Here is a 25,443-nt window from a genome sequence, read left to right as displayed (position 1 = left end):
TTTTCGGCAATAACAAGGCTTGGCGCACCGCCTTCACCACTACCTTCTCCGATGGCGATGATTGGCATCGGAGACTTGGCCATCCTAGTGCTCAATCTTTTAGTTCTATAGCCCATGATTTTCTTATTCCATGTAATAAACCTCACATGCCGTGTGATGCGTGTCAAATTGGACGCCAACCTTGTCTCCCTTTTACTTCATCTACTAGTCGCACATTTGCTTCGTTTGATTTAATTCATTGTGATTTATGGACCTCTCCGGTTGTGACCTTCTCCGGCTACCAATACTATTTAGTTTTACTTGATGACTACTCACACTAACACGAGATCAGTAATTCCATCGTTCAACTAACACAACTGCTGCTTCCATGCCATGCCGTGTCAGAAGTATCTACAATTCTCTCACATATCTTACAGTATTGCCTAAAGAGCACAGATCCATGGCAAAAGTTAAGCAGTATTTTGCCCCCCTACTTGTGTTTATCTACTGATATTGTGGCCTGCTGACCGAACACAATAACACACGGTATTGCCTTACGAACACAGAAATCCACGGCAATATTTATGGAGTGTTTTGCCTACTTATCTCTCTCTGATTGCCTATAAAAAAACTCTACCAAATTGTTGTTGCCTACGTCCTGAAAACTATGCGGTGTGTTTAGAAGCTGATACAGTGTCTTTAGATTTTCACATCGCTAATAAAACCTCTTCCGGGATCCTCTCGTGGAATCCAGCTACCCTGAATTTAAACCAAAACCTACGAACTGAAAATTCCCAAGGACACCAATTTGGTGCGCGTAGGCACCCCTTGTGTTCGATGCGCTCCTGGCTTCGGCGCGTCGCTTATCTTCGGCATAGTGCCCGCTGGCACTCGCCACTAGGTGGCTTTTTACTTATTTCTCTTATATTTACTTGGGCATGATTGTGCTGTGGCCCCGTCGCTTGTACGGTGATGTTCGAATTTGGATTGTCTGGATCGTTGCTTTATTTATAAAGTGGGGCGAAAGCCTATTTCGAGAGTAGGCACCCCCTGTGAAATTCATCTACCCCCGAAATGATCCGCTTGTGATCTACATCCACCACCGTTAACCCCCTTCCCCCCCCCCCCCTCCCCCTCCAGCGCACTAGTGGACGTTTATAACGACGAGTCGTCAAGGCGTCGGCGAAGGAAACCCCACCACCCATGCGATGTGCGAGCCAAAAACGTTGGAGAAACTGACCTTGGGTCGTAGATACAGCAAGATCTCCCGTCTCCGGCCATACGCCGCCTCGTGTTCCTACTCCGGGTACCCGTGATGAGAATGGGGACCTGCCTTTCAACACCAGCTTGCGGGCACCGGAGGATAAGAAGGGCTCGGGATCGAGTGATAGTTCATCTAAGGAGCCGCAGAATTCAACAACTAGTAAGAAAGATGCTTCCTCGACGAACAACAGAACAGATGGTACTGCTGAGGTTAACTCTCCAAAAAAGAAATTCCTCTCAAAAGGAAGGGTCGACCGCAGCAGGAAAAAGTATACCGAAGGGTGGATACGCTGGCTTTGCCAAGTACTGAGAACAATATGATATCTGGCGACACCGCTACTGATATGATGATCTTTCAAGTGAAGGAAAAGGGTGGCTTAGTTGTACCTGATGAGAGGGGTGGAGAGATAAAGGGTACAGAACCAGACGCAAAGAAGAAGAAACCGACTCCGCCATCATCTGGAATTTCGGCAGAGGCTGCTGGGCAGCCCTGCCAGTCGCAATGAGATGCCTAAGTTGGAACTGCCGGAGGCTTGGGAACCCCGAGGCAGTTCGAGAGCTTCGCAAAATTGTGAAGCAAGAAGGGCCCGCCCTGCTCTTTGTATCGGAAACGAAGATTAGGGCAAAGAGGGTAGAGATTTTGCAACACAGCTTGGGTTTTGCGGGCTGTTTTGCGGTGGATAGCTCCGGCCTTAGTGGTGGAATTGGCCTTTTTTGGTCAAGGGAAGTGAAAGTTAGTTTACAGAGTTTCAGTTCTGGGCACATTGATGTAATGGTTCAAAAAGCTGATTTGACATCTTCGGAATGGAGAATGACGGGGTTCTATGGAGCTCCTAGGAGTGAGGATAAGCGCCATAGTTGGAGGTGTCTGAGAACGTTGCATACAATTCCACACCTGGCTTGGCTGTGCCTTGGAGATTTTAATGAGACCATGTACGGATCAGAACACTTCAGTAGGGCTGATCGACTGGAATGGCAAATGCGTGCGTTTCGGGAAGCCTTGGAAGACTGCTCTTTGCAAGACCTCGGTTTCACAGGAGTACCGTTTACATGGGATAATACACAAGGGGGCGATCTAAATGTGAAAGCCCGTCTTGATAGAGGAGTAGCAAATGGTCAGTTTCTACAGAGATTCGAGTCAGCGCAAGTTAGACATATCAGTGTTGTTGAATCAGACCATTGTTTTGTTTTGGTCCCAGGAAACACAGTTTAAACGGGGACCAAAACTTTTTCGTTATGAAGATGTATGGCAGTCTCATATGGAGTATGAAAAATTCGTTGCGGAAGCATGGCGACGGAATCATGCTGGACCAGGACTTGCAGGGATTCAGGAGACCCTACAGAAGCTTCAAACTGACCTTGGGGCGTGGGGTGCTCGAGAGTTCGGGTGCCTTGCTAAGAAGGTGAAAAAATTGCAGAAGAAACTTGAGGCTTTGAGAAAGCAATCTATTGGCAGAGGCCCGCCGGAGGAAGAGAAAGCTACGGTGTTGAAACTTCGAGAAGCACTACGGCAAGAAGAGATTTGGATGAGGCAACGCTCGCGGGTACCTTGGCTGCGTCAAGGCGATCGTAACACGACATACTACCAGGTGCAAGCGGCCTAGCAGAAGCGTGTGAATAGAATTTCCTGGCTTCAACGATCAGATGGTTCGTTTTGTGCCTCTGAAGATGACGATAAGTTGGAGGTGTTGTCTTTCTATCAAAACTTGTATTCCTCGCAAGGTTATAATGATATGAATGATTTGTTGCAATATGTCCCGGAGCGTGTTACTGCGGATATGAATTGGGCCCTGGATAGACCTTTTGAACCTGAAGAAGTTCGAGCTGCTCTCTTCCAGATGTCTCCGTCAAAAGCACCCGGTGTTGATGGGTTCACCGCGGGGTTTTTTCAGCGTCACTGGAATCTCATTCAAGGGGATCTAGTGCCGGCAGTTCTTGGTTTCTTGAATGGTGGTGATATGTCGTTGGGGTTTAATGACACATGGATTACATTAATACCAGAGGTACGTAACCCACAATCCATAGCACAGTATCGCCCCATATCGCTTTGTCCAGTGCCTAAAAAATAGGGGCCAAGATGATTACTAACCGTCTTAAAGAGTTGATGGATTCCGTGATTGGGGAAGAGCAAAGTGCATTTGTCCCAGGCCGGTTGATCACGGATAATGTGGTGGTTGCTTTTGAGAGTATCCACACGATGAGAAGGCGCAAAAAGGGCAAGAACTATACATGTGCTATCAAGCTAGATATGATGAAGGCCTATGACAAAGTTGAATGGCACTATTTGCAAGCTATCATGCTTAAGCTTGGTTTTAGTGAAAAGTTCGTGAATCTGGTTATGAAGTATGTCTCTTCAATCCGGTTTACGGTGAAAGTGAATGGTGAGCTCCTACCGTACTTCACCCCGTCTTGTGGACTGCGGCAAGGTGATCCCGTGTCACCATTTCCTCTTCCTTCTGTGTGCAGAAGGCCTCACTTCCATGTTGAATCATTATGGAGGGCCCGGATTGATAGAGGGATCAGAGTATCCTTTCGAGCACCGTGGGCAAGTCATCTATTATTTGCTGATGACTGTCTTATATTCATTAGTGCAGTTCAAGAGAGTGTTGTCCGGCTTAATGAAATCATGCATCTATATGCGTTGTGCTCTGGGCAGTCGGTGAATAGAGATAAGAGCTCAGTCTTTTTCTCGCCGAACACCCCAAGTGGTAGACGGCAGGAGCTGAAATAGGTTCTTGGCATTCATGTGGAGGCGCTTAGTGAAAGATATTTGGGACTCCCGACTGCGGTGGGGAGGATCACCAGTGGCACCTTCGAGCATATTGGCGAGAGATTTAGAAGTAAAATGAATGGTTGGGCTGAGAGGCTCCTTGCATGTGCTGGGCGGGAGACGTTGATCAAGTCAGTAAGCCAAGCTATCCCAACTTTCAGCATGCCTTGCTTCCTTTTAACAAAAAAGGTGTGCAAAAATTTAAGTTCGAGTATGGCAAAATTCTAGTGGAGTGGATCCCTTGATAGACGATCGTTACATTGGTTGGCTTGGGATAAACTAGCATCGCCGAAGGCGTGGGGGGCATGGGTTTTCGCGATCTGGAACTCTTCAACCTGGCACTTCTTGGTAAACATGGTTGGAGGTTCATCACTAACCCCGACTCGTTATGCGCACGAGTCATGAAGGGACGCTACTTCCCTGACTGTGATTTTATGGAGGCCACCAGACTGAAAACTTCTTCTGCCATTTGGCGTGCGATTATGGCTGGCAGGGAGGCGCTTCGTGAGGGGCTGATCAAGAGGGTTGGGGACGGGTCAACTATATCTATTTGGCATGATAGGTGGATTCCGGGCCTCCCAAATTTGGCTCCAATGGTAGTTCCGGATGGTACTACCCTCGCAATGGTGGATCAGCTGATTGATATGGAAAACTGGACATGGAGGCGGGATTTGATCCGGTCTGTGTATGCTGCACCCGATGCTGATGCCATTTTAAATATCCCATTGCGTGTGGGCGGTGGTGATGATTTTCTAGCTTGGGCTCATGAACGAAGTGGAATCTATTATGTTAAATCTGTGTATCGGTCTCTAGTGACTCGCAAAGAGCGCTTAGCTCAAGAGGAAGGGACGACTACAAACACCTCACAGGCTGAAGAACAGATGTGGAAGCGACTTTGGAAGCTCAAAGTTTTGCCAAAGGTGCGTGTCTTCTGGTGGCGAGTTATTCAGAAAATATTACCAGACAAATATACACTGCGGCATCGACACAGCAAAGCTATCAGTAGATGCAATGTATGTCTTGCAATGGATGAGGATCTTATGCATGCCCTAGTGCATTGTTCTCATGCCAAATTGTTCTGGGAACAAGCGTTTGCACTCTTTGGTATCCGAAGGCCGCGCCTTCACCCAGATACATGGTCTCGGGATATCATTTGTGATGAGCAGTTCTCTGAAAATGAGAGGGCTCAAATGGTCTCTGTTATGTGGGCTATATGGCATTCAAGAAATCGAGTCACCCATGACGATGATCAGTTGGATCCGTTTGTGTCAATGCAGCGCATCAGAGAAGACTTGACGGTGCTGGATATTCCACAATCTCATGCTTCAGTGTTGCCGAGCCATGGATGGACTCCTCCAAAGGTAGGGGTGGTCAAAATTAACACTGATGTGGCTGTCAGTATGGATTCCGACAAGGTGGGCGGGTGTGATGTTGCCCGATCTTCCACGGCCTTGTTGGGTGCATGGAGCAAACCCCATGTGGGGGTTACAGATCCGTTCATTGGGGAAACCTTGGCCTTGCGCGATGGAGTAATTTTTGCTAATCTTCGTGGTTTCTCTCATGTGATTCTGGAAACAGACTGCGTGGAGATTGTCAATCTCTGGAATCATCGTCACAATGGTTTATCTGCTGTGGCACCGTTACTTTTAGAAATTGGAGAGCTAGCGTCATCTTTTGCTTCTTTTCATATTCAACATGTATTAAGATCAGCCAATGTACCGGCCCATCTTTGTGTTAAACATGCATACACACTGCTGGTTACCGAAAGTTGGACTGATTTTAGACCATCTTTCCTGCTCACTAGCCTTCCGGCTGATGATCCCAGGAGTACTTTTGTTGAATAAAGCTCTCAAGTTGGATTGCAAAAAAAAAAAAAAAAAAACCACCAGCTCCCTCACTTCCTTCTCCTCCATCATCTCCCGTCAAGCCGCGACCCAATCCAATAAAACTGCTGGAATCCTCCCGCCTTGTGCTCGGTTCGCTGGTCCGTCACCTCTCTGCCACTTAACTCATTGTCGGTCGCCAGGCGGAGAGGGAATGGGAAACGGAACGGGGAGGGCTGGAAAAAGGGATGGGCCTTCGAAAGGGAAGCGGCAAAACCCACTGTCGCCTGTCTGTTCCTTTGGTCGGTCCATCCCCACATGTCGCCATCTCAAGTGAGATGGACGGTTCCTGTGCGGCCGCTCCAGCGCGCTTGATAGCGTGTGCGCCGCCGAGCATGTGGCTACGGCGGCTGCTAGGCGTCATCCGGATGTAGAAAAAGCAAACAACATCCACCTCCTGGACCGTATGATTTGGGCATCCTTAGCCGTGGATGAAAGTCAATGAAGCATGGTCTCCTTCCTCTGTCTTCACTATGCCACCATGACCATAGCACAGAAAAACTCCGGCGGACTCGCAGCACGACAGCGCCGTCGCAGCACCGGCGGGCTCGCAGCAGGCGCCGCCGCCGCAGCACTGGCTTGCAGCATCGCCGGAGTAGCCCGAGCCGCCATTGCAGCAAAACGTCGCAGCTGTTGAGCCGTCGTCGCAGTCGAGATGCTACCGTAGCACCGGCTCGCAGCACGGCAACGTCCATCGCAGCATCGGCTCACAGCATCACCTCGACGGCGTTACTGCAGCGGCTCGTCGCCGACCACCGCTGCAACTCCCCTCGTCGGACCACCGTCGCTTCCCACGCCGTCGCCGCTGACCTTGCAACATCTCGCCGTCGTGCTTCTTTGTACGTCGTTGCAGCATCTTCGGCTCACGGGAGTGCTGCTCGCATCTCGTTGCACGTACGGTGGTGTCCTCACCACATCTCTACCTTGAGCACGCATCGCACCACGACGGCGTGCCGGCGTCCCTGCAGCTCCGCCTCGCAGAACGCATCGGGAGCAAGCCGCTATCTTGCGCAGTGCGGCGGCGCTGTTTGCAGCACCGGTGGAGCCTCGCCGGTGCCCATTGGATTACATCACCTGGTCATGGAGAGGAGCGCGGAGCGCACGTCTTGCCTATGAGCAGGAAAGAAGAGCATAAGGGAAAGGAGAGGTTGTCGTTAGGCGTGGGGAGGAGATAAGGGAAGGAAGAGAGGGGCACATGGGCGGGCCCCACGCAACGCGTGTTGCGCGGACAAGCCGGGTGTCGAACGAGCGGCGTGCATCCGGCTAATCAAGCAGTTTTCTTCTACAACTTTGCTACAGCTACGAACATTTGTTACGGGTTGCAATCTACAGAAGTACGTGGGACAAATTAATTGGAAATTAACGAGGGTCACACCACTGAATTCACGAGGGAGGAGGGATTACAGGTGGGGCCATAGTCGTCCGTAGAGGGTAGCCCGTATGGTGCTGCCCGTAAGTTTAGAATTTTCGTTTCTTCTACGACGAATTGACTTACTTCAAGTCTCACCCCACAATGTACTCTGTCTACGAGGGTCAGATCACTAAGAACAATAGAAATAGTTACCTTACAATTTCTACATGGTATTAAAGCGGTTGTCCAATGAAGCTAATCCTAGAACCTTATATCACTCTTCTTTTTCCAGGAGGCGCCCCATCCGATCGATCAAAGATGAGATTGGGAAGATTAATATTCTCTCTCCGAGGGCGCGGCACCCGATCCAATCGATCGAAGATCAAATTGGTTCCATAGTTTAGATCATCAGTGTTGTATAGATTAGATCAATTTCCAAATTCGATCCGATGGATTAATTTCTTTTTAGCCACCAAACAAATTTTAGGACCCTCGTATTCCGCTGAAAATTAGGTGAAGATTCGTCGGGCGCGTATGATGGCGATGACGCTATACGGCGATCACAACCATGCATTCACGGAGGCAGCGCACAGCTGACGACCTCACGCGGAGCTCCGATAATTCTACACCTACGAAACGTTCTACGTAGGGTTACGTGACCTTCCATAAAATTCTTCTCTCCCCCCCCCCCCCATTTTAACCGGGGTGGGCCCCAGCTGTAAATCCTGGCCCAATTAACAAACCCCACATCAGCTTTTACGTAAAATATGAACGTAACATTACGTATGTGTAGCATTGCTCGGGTCGCAGCGTCTCGTCTACATCGACAGCAAAGCAACATCTTGACGGCCTCGGCAATACGTGTACGGCACCACGGCTCCGACAGCATCTACATCACGCCGGGACGCGGCAGCATGAACTTGGTCGACCTGCGGCGACCAGGCCCAGCCGCAACGATCACGGGAGGGCGACACCTCCGGGTCTTGGATCTCCCGGCGAGCACAAAGCTCCACGCGCGGAGTGCAGCCGGCTGGCCGCGCACACAGGCCCTGGCGGAGCTAGCCTGGTATGTGCGGTTGCAGGCACGAAGGACATGGGGTCAAAACGGACAGAATAACTAGATACGTGCAGCATGCCTCGATACGGACGACACCGACACCAAGCGTTGCACGCGTCTACATCAACGAACTTCACCGACATCTGCATTAATCGACTCCATTCCTAAGAGCGTTTACAGCCGGACCCCTTATACGACCGAAACGTTCGTCCGGTCTGCCCGGTCAAAAAATATCAACCCAACCAGACCTCTTATTTGCTCCATAAGAGCTAGCATCTACAGCCAGACATTGTAAATCCGGCTCCTCAAATGTCTGCGAACGTGTACGCGGGCATGCCTCAAATTAGCCACTTTGCATCTGCCTTTCTCATATTTCATCCCCTAAATCCATACAAAACATGCAAAAGTAATCCTACGTACTACCATACCTACTCTTCGTCATTGAAGATGTCCACGACGACGGTGCCGGGCGGGTAGGAGGGCTCCGACTCATCCTCCTCCTGATCGACCTCATTCATGTAGGCGAACAACTCCGCCTCGTCTGCGGCCTCTTGCGCCTCCATCTCCTGCCGGCGACGGCGTCTTGCCTCCGCAGCCGAGTCCGATCGAAGGGAATGGAGGATGGCTTGCTGCTCCGCCTGCAGATCCCCGTCGCCCAGCGTCCCCCAAATCCTCCTCCTCTGGCTCATCCTCCTCCTCCTCCTCCAACTCCTCCTCCAAATCCACTGCATCCGGAGGTAGCCTCGCGGCGATCCGGGCTTCACACCTTGCCCGGATCTGCTCAAGGAGCTCGAGCCGGCACTCCGGAGTCAGAAAGGGCTCACTCTTCACCCAGCGACGTGGAGGCATGGCTACTAGGTGGAGGGTAGATTGGAAGTGGCGGCGGCGGCGGACAGGTGTATGAAAATGTGGATGGATGATAGTGTTTCGGTGCCGCCGGTCGACTTAAATAGTTGGGCAATGCACTACGCGGCCCGCCGGAGCTGCGCCATGCGACGCCATCGGTCCGACGGAGAAAACGAGCTTCAGACCGCCGGGTTTGAGGGCTTTTTCAGCTGGGACCTTTTTGTCAGTCCGACGTGGTGGGCGCGCCCGGATGTCCCTATATTCGCCTTATATTTGGACTGAATATGACGGGTACCGGTCAATCCGAGCGTTTGAGGACTGTTTAAGAGGTCCGGTTGTAGATGTTCTAAACATCCGGACTGAGCGGCACCCCTCAAATCCATCTCAAATCCGAGGACGATTTGAGGCTGCCCGGTCACGCCCGCGGGCGTGCCGGACGCTGCAGCCGCGCGGGCGCCACGGGAGTGCTTGCCGCAGCCTCGCTGGCGTCGCGGGCAAGCTGGCCGCAGTCTGGCGGGCGTGTTGGCCGGCGGCCGCAGCCTCGCGGGCGTCGCGGGCAAGCTGGCCGCAGCCGCGCGGGCGTGCTGACCGTTCGCCACACCGGGGCCGGAGCTCGCGCACCAACGTCTCGCATGGCCCGTTGCGTGCTCAGAGCTCGCTTGCATGCGCAGCCGGAGCCGCGCGCGTGCCCAGACCTCCAGCGCTGGCCGCCGCACGCGTGCATGCCCGACGTGCTAGCCGTCGAGTGGGTGCCCGGCGTGCTAGCCGCCGCGTGCACACCCGCGTTCATGCGCAGCAGCAGCCGCATGCATGCACACTGAGGCGATAGCGTGCGTGCTTGCTTTGGCTGCTAGCCGCCTTGTGTGTGCCCGCGTGCGTGCGTACTGGCCGCCGCAGCCGCCGTGCTCATGCCCGTTTGATTGCGTACTAGCCGCGGCGCTGGCCTGCGTGCCGTTGGCTTCCGCGTGCCGCCTACTCGCCGATGAACATGCACACAACCTGTTCGATAAAATGTTGCATGCAGGGAGAGAGAAAGTGAGGCCTGAAAATGAGGGCTCCGGTTGTTTTGGAGAGAGAAAATGAGAGTCAAAGCGGACGTGCCCGCCGGCGTTTGAGGGACCGAATTAGGTGGACGTGGTTGGATGCTCCAAGACGACTATGGTATATTATGCCTCATCAGAAAGAGAAAAAATCTTCGTCGCGCATGTTTATGAAAGAGGTAAATACACCACGGGTCATAGAACTTGCACGCAACGGTCACTTTGGTGCACAAAGTTACAAAATACGTGTTTGTAGTCACTAAACTTGTGAGACCGTTCAAATACAGTCACCCTCCCCGTACGCGGGCGTATCCATCTACACCAGCATGGCACGGGCCACTGTCAATGACACATGGACGCATTATTGCACAAAACCCTTGCTTCTTTTTCTTTTTGTGCAAAAAAAGTCAACCACCGATGGGACCTAACTCTCAGGATGAGCGATAATTTATCCAAAAAAAGTATGACGACCAGGTCTCAAACCCTCGACCTAATGCTAGAACAATACACGTCCCAGCCACTGCACCACATGTATGTACAGAACCATTATGGATAACTACATTTAATGTACAAAAACAGAAACGCTCATGGAGCAGAAATGGTCTGCGGTCCACGCGACCTATTTTGCACTTGTTTATTTTTACAAAAATTTGTAGACAGTATGTAAATTATAATGCCAATAATAAGATAACTTTCAAATATTGTTCATGTATTATTCTTAAATAATACTTATAAATTATAAAAAAATTGTATAAAAATAACAGAAATAATTTTTAAAATATTCATAATTCAAAAAATGTGCATCTTTTAGAAATATTCTTAATTAAAAAAATGTTGTATCGTTAAACCTATTCGTGTTATTTTAGAAATTCATGGATCATAAAAAATTGTTCATGTATTATTTCCAAATAATATTTATGAATAATAAAAATATTATTATTATAATACTAATAATTTTTAAAATTAAATTCATAAACTATTTTAATTATACAATCATTTCAATAATTATATGCACATTTTGTATAGTTCAATGTTTGTATAGTTTACAATATTCATAATTTAAAATCTAAACTGTTGGTATGAATATTTAATCGTGTATTATATTTAAATTATAATTTTGTTGATATAAGTCGTTAGTAAAACAAGTTAATATTTATATTACATTAAATAAATATTTTTTATTTTAAAAATATTTAAACTTTATAAAAGATTATTTGTGCAATTCAAAATATGTACATGCGTTAAAAAAATGTTTAAACACTTTAAAAAATATTTGTGTTAACTAAAAAATGTACATTGCATTAAAAAAAGTTGACACATTATATATATATATATATAGTCCTATATAGGGAAAATACATCCTACCATTAGGTGGTAGTTACCTTCATCTTTTTTGCCGTCTGATTGCTTGAGATGTGTGCGGCTCCTAACGGGTTGCGGGTAAAATAAAAAGGATATATTTTCTACTCGGATCTCCACCTTCCTATTTTCTTGGGCTAGCCCCGTATATCGCTTGACATAAAATCATGCAACGCTAATCCCTTTCTCTCTCTCAGAGCGCTCTTTCTCTCTCTCCATGTTTCTCGGTCAAAATCTTCACGTAAAGCTGGATCTGGAAAAATCATTAGAGACAGAAGGTATGCGACATGCATCTACACAAACATCGTGTAAATCGATTGTTAATTGTTCCTAATTTCCATTCTTATACAGGGGTCGCGGGCAACGTTGATGGCTGATGGGATTAGGAGCATGGATGTATGTTCCAACGTATTCATCCAGAGGACCCAATCTATAATATTCCTCCTAGTCGATTTATAATATAATCAGATTTTTTATGATCATGGATTAGGACCATGTTCCAAGGCGTTCATCTAGCCGATACATCAATCATGCATCTAAAAAAACAAATCCGTCGTGTAAGATTGTGATGCGCAACGACCACCAATATAAGATTGTTATGGTGCGGCGACGGTGACAACGATTTACGGCTGCACACGCCGACGAGCGACTACTCTATGAGGTAGCAGAGACGACTACATACTACTGCACATCTCGGATGGCTCACCGGCGAGGCGAGCGGCGGCTGCGTCGCAATACTGTTTATGGCCGACATATGACTGCTCCAGCACAACATATGCTCACAGTATATACTCCATCGTGAGAAATGGCGATGTATGAGAAGGAAGAACATGCGTACATGCATTGATGGAAACAACATGTGTATATGGTGTTTCAAACCAACCGCTCAGGAGTCCATGAAGCCATGAATGTATTTGTATTTAGCGTATCTATCAACGTGACATACTGATATTTATATATACTCCATATTTCCTTTTCTAAAAAAATATACTCCATATTTTATACTATGAGATATACGACATACTATCCTCTTTTTATGATATTTCATACTGTTATTTTATTTTTGCGGGGGTACTCCATACTATATTTTTTTCTATGAAGTACATACCACGTACTTCATACTCCATACTATTTTTTTTAGGGTTACTCCATACTATATTTTTGGCTCTTCGGCATACTCCATACTTTTTTGCACACTCATTTACTATGAAGTACATGCATCCTGATACTTCATACTCCATACTCCATACTCCAGAACTTCATACTCCATCTAAATAACAAGTATATATTCTAGGATTAAATTTTTGAGTATACATTATGGACACTCAGAACACTGGGAAAATATTGTGTCTATACTTTTAAGTTTTGGAGCACATATAGAACTATGATCTCTTTGAATTTAAGGAGCACACATATAATAAGCATTTTTTACATCAATGTGTACGTACATTGTATGGGTAGTACGTGTCCAGCTAGGTTGTTTTAAAATCAATGTCTCCTAGTGGATAGCTACTCGCACTTATCCATTCGGTGAGGTCTGCTGCATGCAGCCCTGAAATTAGCAGGTTGTTGCTAATAGTTGGCTGGTAAAACATTTTAACTAAATGATTAAATTAGGCTTGAACACTAACGGGTTTTTTGGCACCCACCAACCCAATTGGTGCTACGGCTTGAGGGACACGTGGAGGCTAAACAATTAGGTGGTAACTACCACTGCTTGTAGATAAAAATTGTCCTATATATATTCGTGCAGTTTACACAATGTACAATTATGTTCGCATAGTTCAAAAAACTGTTCGCGTAGCTTTTTTAATGCACGAACATATTTTGAATTACACAAATATTTTTTTACAATGTTTAAACAGTTTTTAAAATGGCACGTATTTACATAGAACAAGAGTGATAAAAAACATATACATTGTTTATCCACAAACTACATCACATGTCGCAGTTGCCTGGTGGTTAGCTTATGCGCAAGTGAATCACCATGTCATAGGTTCGAACCCGCAGGTTCCATAGGTTATTAGATAGATTTCTTCATTAAATTTTTCAGTCTGCGTTGATAAGATATACAAGGTTCCCGTGCTAATTAACCATTAGGTACTGTTGTTGTGGTGGTTGTCCAAGCGAGCCACCCAGTAATACGTCGTGGGATCAAAATCCCTCCACTGTTTTTTTATTTGAGGGGCTTCCTATGTAAATAAAAAAAGAGCTGAGGGCTTTTCTACAAAAATCTATCATACAAGAACATTTACAGCGGCTTACAGCGGGCCCATGTCATACTGGCAACTACGAATACGCATACATACGGTGAGAGTGACTGTATTTGAACGGCCTCGCAAGTTTAGTGACCACAAACACGTATTTTGCAACTTTGTGCACCAAAGTGACCGCCATGTGCAAGTTCTAAGACCTCTCATGTATTTACCTCTTTATGAAAAGCGACTCCAACGTACAACTTACACGGCATCCACACATCGTCGCCGCAAGGGACGCCTTCAAGCGACATCATCGTCGACACGCCATTGCAACATCACTTCATCGTCAAGGTCTTCATCAATATAGTCTTCACAAACATCTTCGTCAACACACTGACGCCGCCTCGTCCACAAAATGGACACCTAGCGTCCTCTGATGGACTTTTCTGCAAGACGCGACCTCGTCGATGGCATCGACCGCGTCATCCACGACTGCATCGACATGGCGTCACTATAGTGGCAACCCCTAACATGGCCACACGGTTCTGGCAAAACCGACGTGTGCTCAATGGGTTTCCTCAGGTCCTGGCAAAACTGGTGGACTCATCGCCGACGGCACCCTCTGACATCCGCAAGGTGCATCGTCCACAACTGCAGCTCTGTTATCTACAACATAGCGCTTTGTTTTTGTGCGGCTTCATCATCCATGACGACTACATCATCGACCACGACTACCTCGACCATGACTACATCATGATTGGCTACATCGACATCGACATACAGGGCCAGGTCTACCGTTACTCATTAACAACAACTCCAGTCAACAGCGTCCGCGTCGTCACTAGCATCCACGCCACTCTCGTCGTGACTGCGGGAGGGAATAGAGGAGATACAAGGAAGGCACCAGAAGGGGACGCAGTCACCGCACCTAGGTGCCAACCATCAAATACACAATGATGAAGGCGAAGCGAAGAGCACGGCGAAGGCGCAGGGCTAATAATTTAGTCGCAATCGTCCACTTCACTCTTGCTACGACTGAGGGGGAATGGTAGAAGTATAACTGTGTAGAGATAAAGAGTAGAGATAGGATAGTTTAAATATACTATAACTTGACTTGTACTCCAAGTCTCACCCCATAATGTATTCTATATATACCCCTACGAGGGTCAGATTAATAAAAACAACAGAAATAGTCATCCAACATTTTCCACAGCTCCCAACGCGTATGTGGTAGTGGGCCGGAAGCCCACAAAGCCCCTTTGATTTGCGGAAAAATGGACAACTGGACTGGTTGGCGGACCAATGGGGCGCCGTCTTGGATGAAAAATTGTGTCCGAATCGCTCAGGCCAGATGATTGCAGGCGGTTTTAGGGTCCATATTGGAGATGCCTTAAGCTTTGTTCGTGATGGAGTAGCCAGTTTGAAAACCGTCTTGCGTGTGAAGTCTATTAACTAGGATAGTTTAAATTGCACTTGACACCAACAAGATGGAGGAGAGATGAAACAACTTCAAGGCTAAGCTCTAATCTGAACTGGAGTTATCGCACGTACTTGTTAAATGTCGTAAGACTCAGAACAAAGTGTGTTACAAATCAAGATTGATCTTATGAAGGAAACGTTGAAATAATGAGCTACAACTAGGTAGTACAATATTTCGTACGGCCTCTTTGGTTCACATGAAAAAATGCAGGAATATGAAATTTTCCTATGATGATAGTGCTATTCACGCCTTTGTTCAAAGAATTAATGGGGAAAAGGGAAAATAGAGGGAATTTTCCTATTCCTATAATGGTATTATTCATGCATTTGATTCAAATAACCGAGGCAAAGAAAATTGGAGGGAATTTTCCTTTGATCTCAATTTCAAAGGAAAAGACATGAATTCTCACATCAATTTGTTGCTCAACTTTAATTTCCTATGCATGAAGAATGAGATTAAGATCTTTAGTGGCATAATAAAATTCTAACAATATATTTTATGGGAGTTGACTTTATTTAAGCATTTGTATTAGCATTATTGTGTAGCAAACACCTAGATTGACAAAACTTGATGTTTACTAATCTTATGTTTTCCACATGCATTTTTTATTTTATCTATGTGTTGTTACTATTTCTGCGTTTTCAAAATCCTGCGAACCGAACATCCCTTATTTGTTGGAATTGTGAACCGAACATTGCTTGATGATGGATGTTAGGTGACTGGCGTCGGGCCATCAGCGGTTCAGTTGGTGGCTGGCATCGGCGGACAGCGTTGCAGCGGGAGAGAAGGAGGACGTCGTCTCAGCCTATGGAGAAGTGGAGTCGTGTGCGGGAGGCGTCGTCGTCGAGTCACGTCGGTTGTTGGGTAGGATGAGGACCAACGTCGGCGGAGTCACCACTCACCAGCAGTCCAACACATCGGGTGAGATAGAGACGATGGCAAGCGACCTAGCATCGTCGTGGTGCAGATGTGGACTGTCGGCGAACCGCGGTGTCGACATGGGGTGGGGTGGCGACGGCGGCGGGGCGTGTCGGCGTGGGGTGGGGTGACGGCGGGGGCAGCTATGCTAGGGCAGGGAGGCGGCCATGTGCAGCGGGGGATTTGGGGTCACGCGAGTCCTCGAGGGGAGAGGGGGGCGTGGTTTTGTTTGGGAAGGCGGGGGAGGGGAATTTTGGGCTAGGCCTTCTCTCTCCGTGCGGGATATTTGCTGGGTTGGCAACTTATTTCGGGCTATTCGGGTACAATGGTCTTTTACTCGAATTAACTTCGGGCGATATAATGTTCTGGTTATGCGGGTTTTGTTTTTTTGGGTATCGGGTTTTATGCGCGGCGTGAAGCTAATCAGACGGCTGGCTGGGGCCCTAGTAGTGGCCTTTTTGAAACCGGGCATCGCACCTTCTCATCATCCAGGCAGAACCTGAGCGAAACGCACTCACACCGTCACACCCCTCTCCGCCTCCGCCTCCGCCTCCGTCGCGCTAGGGTTTTGTCTCCACCTAACCACACTCACAGCCGCCTCCGCCTCCGCCTCCGCCGCATTTCGGCCGCGCTCTCGCCTCCTCGCCAAAATCGCCTCCCCGCATCACCTGTTCCTTCTTCCTCCCTCCTTCGCCCTCTCATCATCATGCTCTGCCTCAGGAGCGGCGGCGGAGACCGGAGCCAGGCGTACGGCGGCGGGCGGGGGGCGCCGACGGGAGGACGCCGAGGCGGGCGGAAGCGCACCGCCTTCGTGTGGCCGTCGGCATCACCGTGGCCTCACACGGGCGCGGACCAGCACGGGGTCGTCTTCCCCCTGCCCGCGCCGATTTGGCCGCCCCTGGCGTACCCCTGCGGGCCTGCATTCCCCGCGCCCTCACCGGCCCGCCCACCCCCCGCTTCCGCTCCACCAACTCCGGTGCCGTCGTCCGCGACTATCGGTAAGGACCTCGAGGAGAGACCGTTCCCCTTCGTCTTGCCTGCGGCGGAGAAGGCGCCCGCGGTCGCGCCGGTTTCCAGGAAGCAGCTCGCCCGACCTGCCCGTCTCGGGGCCGGGACCGTCGCGATGATCCGCCCGAATCGCAGGCGCCGGGCGGGAGGACGCGGCGCGCCCACCGGCTTCCCTCCAGGCCCGTCGGCACCGCCATGGCCTCACGAGGGCGTGTACCAGCACGGCATCGTCTTACCCGGGACCGCCGCCACGATGCGCGCGAACCACCGGCGCCGGGCGAGAGGACGCGGAGGTGGCCGCGTGCCCACCGACTTCCTGTGGCCGCCTCCAGGCGAGTCGGCACCGCCGTGGACACACGAGGGCGCGTGCCAGCATGGTGTCGTCTTCACCGGGCCCGCGCTGACTCCGTCGGCCCGGGCGTACGCCTACGCGCCCTCTTGATCTTCTACGCCCTCGCCAGCGGTCACGTCGTCGCAGGCGGGCCTGCCCGCGGCGGAGAAGACGCCCAAGGTTGACACCGCGCTGGTCTCCAAGAAGGGCCCTGCCCACCTCTCGCGTCCCGGGGCCAGGAACGTCGGCGCGAACCGATTGCTCATCAACGTCGGCTACAACATGTTACCCTGCTATGTAAGCTACCTCCCGAAACCATCACACCCATTAATCTGTTATCAGTGCATGCATACTCTACTTGTATTGTTCAGGTCTGATGCTTCCTGGAGCTGGAGAATTTCTTGCTATTAATTTCTGCCCTCTGCGCTCAATGATCTACTAGGACGACTGTGATACTGTTGTTTTAGCAATTTCTCCCGTTTTCCTTTCACTGCTTCAGTGCTTCGTTGTTACCATGCGATCTGTTGCGCGTTAATTTTGGGGTCTTCGATGATGGATCTCTCTAGTTATCATGTACAGTGGGAGTTTCGTTAGAGCGAAACGGAAAGCAGTAGACAATGGCATCATTTCGTTTTGGTTCGTGTGAATTAAGCGGTTTTGTTGCTGTTTGATTGGACAGTAGTGGTATTCGTCGGCGTACACATGATGTATTTTTTTTGTCGCAGCATTAATTTCATGCAATTTTATGGGGTGTCAAGTTTTGGAACTTGCTTGCTCCACAGCCTGGTGGCTACCAACTTAGGGAGGAGAGTAGCTTAGCTAGCTAGAAGCACATAAGTTTCCACGGCGTCACTGCTACGCTAGGAATTGGGAGCAACTGAGGTTTGGGATGCAGATTTTGAGCTACGAATTGGGTCAGCAGCTATGCTGCTTTCATCCTAACCGAGATTTAGAACAATGCTCAGCTTAGTTATCTTTGTACCTCCCACATTTCTTTGGAGAAGCTTGAGCTGTGATTTGGTCAATATCTGCTGCTCAAGTGCTAACCGGAAGAAATGGATGTGGGTCAATGATTTTAGATGTGCAATGAGTAGCAGCTTTGAGAACCTAGTCACAACTCACAACTACCTATGGCAGGAAATAGTATGGTTTGATTATTAGAAAATTGAGCCACACGTCGCAAAGTATATCTACTTCATCATGGTTCTTGTTAGTATTTCAAATACTGTACTTGCAGAACTTACATCTCAACATTGGGTGAATAGACTGATCTAAAGCAATGTATTCAATCAAAAACATTTTCAGGCCCCATGGCCCAAGATCACTCAAGCAGATGTCAGGAAATATATGACTGTGTTTATTAAGGTAGACAGAGATGGAGATGGGAAGATTACTGGTGAAGAGGCAAGGAATTTGTTTTTAAGTTGGTGGTTGCCAAGAGGTAGTGATTCTCTCTTCCATGTATACTTACCATATTTCCTTCCAGATACTGTGAATGATGGCCTGCGTGCTCTTTTTGTGTGCCTGTGAACTTGGTACGTTACAGTAATTTAAGCCAATAACTAGGTGGTAGTTATATGCAGGGTGCAACATGCAAAAAAGTAAATCTGTTTATGTAAGTTCAAATTCAAATTTTAGTTCGAAAAGGCGTCCTGCTTTTGCAGTCATTGCTCTTACTTTTTTTGGCCATGAAAATTGCCTTTTAGATGACTAGTTATTTTGTTACATTTTTCATTAGTTTGTCTGCATTCCAAATTCAGTGGCTGCTGGTGCCATGCTACTGGGGGTCATGTTACTGCTCGTTATCATTAGACCTCTTTTTGCATGTACCTATAACTACAAATATGCATTTATTTTATTAACTTACTCAGTTATTTTCTTTTGCTAGATGCAATTTGAATTGACATATTTGATCATGTTTTATCCTGTCATCAGTATCCTACTGTTTCTCGATAGTCAAAGTGTGTTCTTATGTTTGCCTGCGATTGTATTATTGGAGTTTAGTGCCTCAGAGGGCTACCACAATCTTGTATATCGTTAGTTATTTCTATTTGCTACGTTTGGTACGGTTGATGAACAAACTGCATCAGATAAATACTGTCTATGTTTGTTAGCTTGTTTTCCCACTGAAATTTACCTCTGATGCCCAATTCTCTCTGGACAGTGGTTCTTTTTGTTCCCTGCCAATAAGTTTCTAAAATTCTGCCCCTCTCCACTTATAGAGATCATAAGGAAGGTGTGGGATTTATCCGACCAGGATAAGGATGGGATGCTGTCCTTCAAGGAATTTTGTTTTGCTGTGTACTTAATGGAGAGGTTCCGAGAGCAGCGACCACTTCCTGATGTATTACCAGATGGTATTTGGGCGGAGGGAATTTCACTACCCTCTACTGGCCAGTTTGCAGAAAACCCTAGTGGCCTGGCTCCCCATCCAAGTGCTGGTATTTATCTATTGAAGCTGTTCTGTTCATTCTTTTGAGCACTAACTAATGAGAAAACCCCTTGTCACTGATCTGGTTTTGTTGCATACTTTCTGTAGGGGTTACAAGTAGAGCAATGCAAGGACCACATCCTGGAATGCCTCCTTCATCTGTGAAGCGACAACATCGAAGGCCTCTTCATTTTGATGATGATACTACGCAAACTGAACCACAAAAACCTAAGGTCCCAGCATTGGAGAAACATTTGGTTGGCCAGCATAGCAAAGAGGAAGGAAATGCACTTGAAGCGAAGTTCAAGGAAGCTTCAGATGCCGATAAAAAGGTATTTACTCATCATGCTTAAATGCTTAATTAATGAAAATATTTTTGGATTTTTCACATTTAAAATACTAGAAAAACAAAAGTAAATCCAAATTTATTCTGATTTGGCTCTCAGCAACTCGGTTCTTGTTCAATATTTTACATTCCATAGTTCACGAGAAATTAAACTTCTGTAGCATAGGGAGCATCTTTTTTCTCGAACATGTTAGGGTAAGTGTTTCACAGGTTCAAATTCATATCTCATAGAATCATGGAAATGGTGATGCCATTCGATTTCTAGCTAAATTATCGCGGGGAAAAAATGCAATGTGGATTTGGAACATCATGTAATTTAGGCTGTCCTGATGTGTAACATGAACATGTTTTAAATCTTTATCAAGGTTCAAGAGTTGGAAAAGGAAATACTGGATTCCTGGGATAAGACTGATTACCATCGCACCAAGATGCAGGAGCTTGTAAGTACTCTATAGCAATATGCCAATATGCCTTGCTATGTAAATGCAAACATATATTCTGAGTGCAAGAATTAGGTCCATTTATATTGAGAAGCATAACTATTTGTATGTTTAGGAATCTTAGCGAGGTCTTCGTTGATTCAATTCTACTTGCATTTCTCAGTCTACTCGTTTAGCTGTTGGTACAACATTTCCATTAAATGATGTGATGTTTTACAACTATAAGCTGCAGCGTACTGTTCTATACCAATTGGACATATTTATCTCTATCATTTAGCTATAATACTTGACACCTAATATCAGCCATTCATATTTGCAAGTTGTATGTGTTCATGTGATTATGTCTGACTTGATTTCTTTATTTTGCCCTAGATTCTCTACAAGAGTAGGTGTGATAACAGGTTTAATGAAGTCCCAGAAAGTATGTCTGCTGATAAGCGTGAGGTAATGTTTTCTGTAATCTTGATTAAGAAAATGAGCTATGATATTCATTCTTCTGCCCTTTCGGGTAATTTCTGAAAGTGTGTACTGAAGCAAAAAGATAACTACAATGTTGTACTGTACTTCTGTACTGTTTTATATTGTGATGCATAACGTTGTACATATGCAAGCCTCCAGTTATTGCATGCTCTTGGAACAACTCAGAGTATCCAGTTTGTTGTTTTGGGGGAACTACACCTCCATGGAAGCAGTCTGCCTGTTTCATTGCAAAGACAATCATCTGACCTTTTTCTGTGGTTTCCTGACTTTCTCCGGCGATTCCACCGGGTTTTCGTTTCGTTTGCTTGCTTGTACGTGGCTTCCATTTTAATCAAAGCAGAAGGTACTTGTGCCAATGTCGTTTTTGTTGCCTGGTCAGTTTTGTTTGCAGCCCATGGACTCTGGCTTGTGCACCGTAGCTGTCTAGCTGCACGTTTCATTGGAGATTTTCTTGGCTCTCTCTGGAGTCTGGATGATGTCCGGAGTTAATTTGAACGTTTTGAGCTCGGTTTTCAGATGGATTTGAATGATCGATACATTGTGGGATTTCAATGAAGTGCGTTATGCCTAAAACTGATTCACTGCCCCCATGCTCGGGCAAAATGTATGCTTCGAGATTTTTGTACGAATGATTTCGATGCGCAGTTTTTTTTAGAAACTATTTAGAGTCTTTGTTCTGAAAGTTTTGATACACAGTGTTCTTTCCCACATGGTTTTAAATGTGATTCAAGAACGCCCATTCCAAGTGAAGATTTTCCTGGAGTCGAAATCAAGATTGTATCTGTTTGCTATTTACTTGCTAAATTTGCATAAGAGCTTATCCAATAGTTGTTGATTCCGTTTATTTTTTAATATTTACTTTTGCTTTAGTGGTTTCTAGGATCTGGTTGTTTTCCATCATGCATTGACTGAATTCTTTGGAATGTTACTTCAACATGCACTTCTCTACGCTTTTGAATGGATCAGTGAAATGCTTGAGTAGCTAGGTATGTTTCACTCTGCTACGCTTTTGAATGGATTATGGTGCAAATGCAGTGAATCGAAGTATTTGAGTATGTTTAACATAGCCGTACAATTCAGAGGGCCAATTGTCTTTAATCTGTGTACTGAATCTAGAACAAATTGTCACTTTTGTTTCCATACACAAGGATGTTGAAATGTGTTGATTGCACTGAAATGTTATTTATCTTTGCTTTGGCTGTAGGTTTCTATTAACAGAGAATCAAAATCAAGGCCTGTAGACATGCAAGAGTTTCAGTCCATTACCAACAATCATTGCTGCACGTAATCCTCTCTCTCTCTCTCTCTCTCTCTCTCTGAGTGTGTATATGTTCTGTATTGTGTTATAATTCTTAACATGGTTTAACTCTGATTCATATTAACTCCCAACAGCAGCCAGCCTGTTAGAGAGGTGTCAATATCGTCATCACCATCCTCTAGCAGGATGATTGGGATCTCAAAAATTCAGGTTGGCGTTGATTTACGTTTTCTGTTTGGTATGCATATTTTGATTAACAGTACTTCACTCATATTACTATCAAATTACTTGAAGGTTATTGTATATATTGGCAACTTTAGCCCATTCCCGATGCAATTTGAAGACAATTCTACAATTGAGCACATTGTGTGTGCAGCTTTTCAAAAACAAAATATCAGCAAATTTGATGCAATTATCCGAGTGAATAGCCGCAATGCTTATCTTCAGGATACATTGTCTTATTTGAACATTAATAACGACAAAGAGTGTAGTCTCTATATCGGTCCTCGGCTACGGGGAGGTCAGCCTCCTTCAAGGTAAGATATCGGTCCTCGGCCATGATGTTTCCTTTTGTGCTTGTGCTTGCGCGGTCTGTTTTTTTCTTCCTGCTTTGTTTCTATGCATTAAATAGATCTTTTACTGCAGCTCTAAATGCCCTGTCCCTCCAAGTACTGAGTTATTCATCAAATATTTATCAAGGCTTGGGGATGAACTATTCGACGTGGTACTTTTTCCATCAGATCCAGCCATAGACTTTGTCGGTATGGTTCCGTATTTTGTTTCTCTGGGATTACAAGGTATTGAGATAGCTCAAATGCTTTTTGAGCTTCTTGAAAGTTACCATGAGAGACAGAAGTGCGTTTCACATTTCATCTTGGCAAACCTTGAGTATGATAGTACCTCCAAAAAATTACTGTTTAGAGGCAGTGTACGAATAGTGGATTTTGATCACAATAACTACTGCGAGAATATGTCTGATGCTGGCACGGTTTTATCTGAAATATTCCGGTTCGATGAGTTGAAGCTCCTGGCCGGTTATTCTGGAATACGGATACCACCTGGGACTGCTAACAATAATGGCAAGATCCCCAAGCTTGTACAGCTGTTGATTCATGACCTGCAAACTGGAATAAGAGTATTCCCTGGTGCTGGCATGAGCAAGCGTGCAAGGGCTTATTTCCGCTGCCATGTCGGTGCGATGACCTCGGCTGCACGCCTAGCCTTTTGGTTAACATCGGAGTTACACTTTGAATATATGGGCGGTGAGCAATTTCTGGACACTTTTATCGGTGAACTCCATGTACCTGATTGGTCAACATGTGCAATCCGTTCACCTGCAATGATGACAGTATATCTTTGGCGGAATTACAACACCTCCTCCTTGGGATGCCAATTGTCCTGTTCGCGTAATTTTTTAAGTCATGCTCGAGAAAATTTAGGTGCCCTGGTAATTACTGAACCAGAACTTGATTATATTATATAAATATGAAGTCTAACATTTGCTTTCTAACTGAATTTCTTCTTGCATCTTTTTTTTCAGCTTTCAGAAAAACAGGCTGAGGCGTACCTGAACATTGTGTTTGAGTGGCTGTTGTACTATCTGCTGTTGAAGTCTTCGTTTCCAGGAGCGGTGATCAATTGGAACAAACGTTCTCTACCCCCGGCACTGCCGCCGCCGCCGCCACCTTATCCTGTGCCTGCTGGCCCAGCTCCAAGGCAACTCAAGTTCTCCAACAACTTTACGTTTGACCAATTGATTGATACCAGTGGTATGTATAATGTGGTGCGTGCTCAATATGCTTAAGGTTTGGTGTCTAATGATGATTACGTTTTTTGTTTGTTTGTAGGATACTTGGGTGACTGTTAGGATTGATCCTCAGAAAATCTTATTGGCGTAGCTGTTACAGCTTGTTGTGTTCTTCTACCCAAGTGGATTGGATTCAAACTTGTCCAGACTTTGTTACACTTGTCCACCTTGTTGTCTATCATCTTGTATCATGTAAACGGCCAAATGTTGCAGTCCTAAACAAACTTTGTAATATAAACTTGAATAACCGGAGTCTTATCTTGTGCGTGCAACAGTGTATACAGTTGTGGTAAGTCTGATGATCTCTAGGAGTAACTGATTCTGGTAATTAATTGAGCTATTACTTGAATAACTGGAACCTGCGTCTTGGTTGCTCTAGCAGAGTGCTATTACTTGCCTTTTCTGAAAGGACTATGTGAACTTTGTAATAAAACGTTGGGAGTATTTTCCTATTTCTTGCCTTTTTTGAAAGAGGTATGCAATTTTTCTGGTTATGTAGCCATAAATTTGTAAAGTGTCAGTTTTTTTATGTTTTTATTAACACCTCTAATTTTCAAAAAAATCAGAGATTACTCACAGAAGTTTCTGTTGATTTCAAAATAATAATTATATCGTAGTCAAATAAATTACAGAAATTTGGTTTCTTAAGATTTGAGGTCCCATTTTCATGAAATGTTGGGGGCATCCGCAGGCTCATCCCGGTGGCTGCCGGATGACAAAGCATAGCATTGGATCATATCCCTATCTCCTCACATGGAAATAGCTTCAAATTTGAATGATTAAACTTTTGTGCACCTAGCCCTTTCCCTAAACTTAATCCCTCGAGCAAACCCGACCTTTACATGGATACGTTTGTTCCTCTTCTTCCTTAAAAGTGGCCAACAACAATTTGCTGCCGCTAGAATATAGATGCTCATCGAGTGAGATGCAAGAAATGAATCGAGAAAGTAGGCGAAATTCATCCACCATGGATCACAGTTTTGGACACTTCGTCTGAATGAGTTCTTCTCCTCTTTCTTCTAGACGACGGGGAAGACCAAAAGGTGAAAACAAAGTTTACTGGAATCTCATTGGAGATGGCAGGGGAGCTAGGCGGGGCTACGAGGATGCCGTAGCTGACGACGAGGTGGGCAGCGTATGGCTTCTCGCTTTTCGGCGGGTGGAGAAACTTTCGAGGAAAAAACTATTTTTAAGGCGG

At 46.3% G+C, this 25,443-nt stretch overlaps 1 protein-coding gene and 1 pseudogene across 1 annotated transcript; both read left to right on the top strand.

Annotated features, from left to right (window-relative positions):
• Positions 1-3,020: 3,020 nt before the first annotated feature.
• LOC123084148 (uncharacterized) lies at positions 3,021-6,494 on the top strand (annotated as a pseudogene).
• Positions 6,495-17,580: 11,086 nt separating this feature from the next.
• LOC123082769 (uncharacterized) lies at positions 17,581-24,939 on the top strand. The gene is made up of 12 exons (XM_044505022.1): positions 17,581-17,780; positions 18,789-18,924; positions 19,706-19,924; positions 20,023-20,246; positions 20,626-20,700; positions 21,073-21,144; positions 22,385-22,464; positions 22,573-22,648; positions 22,733-22,974; positions 23,084-23,885; positions 23,979-24,207; positions 24,286-24,939. The coding sequence occupies exons 1-12, from the start codon at positions 17,766-17,768 to the stop codon at positions 24,303-24,305; spliced, it is 2,190 nt and encodes a 729-aa protein (XP_044360957.1). The 5' UTR covers positions 17,581-17,765; the 3' UTR covers positions 24,306-24,939.
• Positions 24,940-25,443: the final 504 nt, after the last annotated feature.

Source organism: Triticum aestivum, chromosome 4A (genome assembly GCF_018294505.1).
Source record: "Triticum aestivum cultivar Chinese Spring chromosome 4A, IWGSC CS RefSeq v2.1, whole genome shotgun sequence".
Lineage (NCBI taxonomy): Eukaryota > Viridiplantae > Streptophyta > Magnoliopsida > Poales > Poaceae > Triticum > Triticum aestivum.
This window is presented reverse-complemented; position numbering and strand designations above follow the sequence as displayed.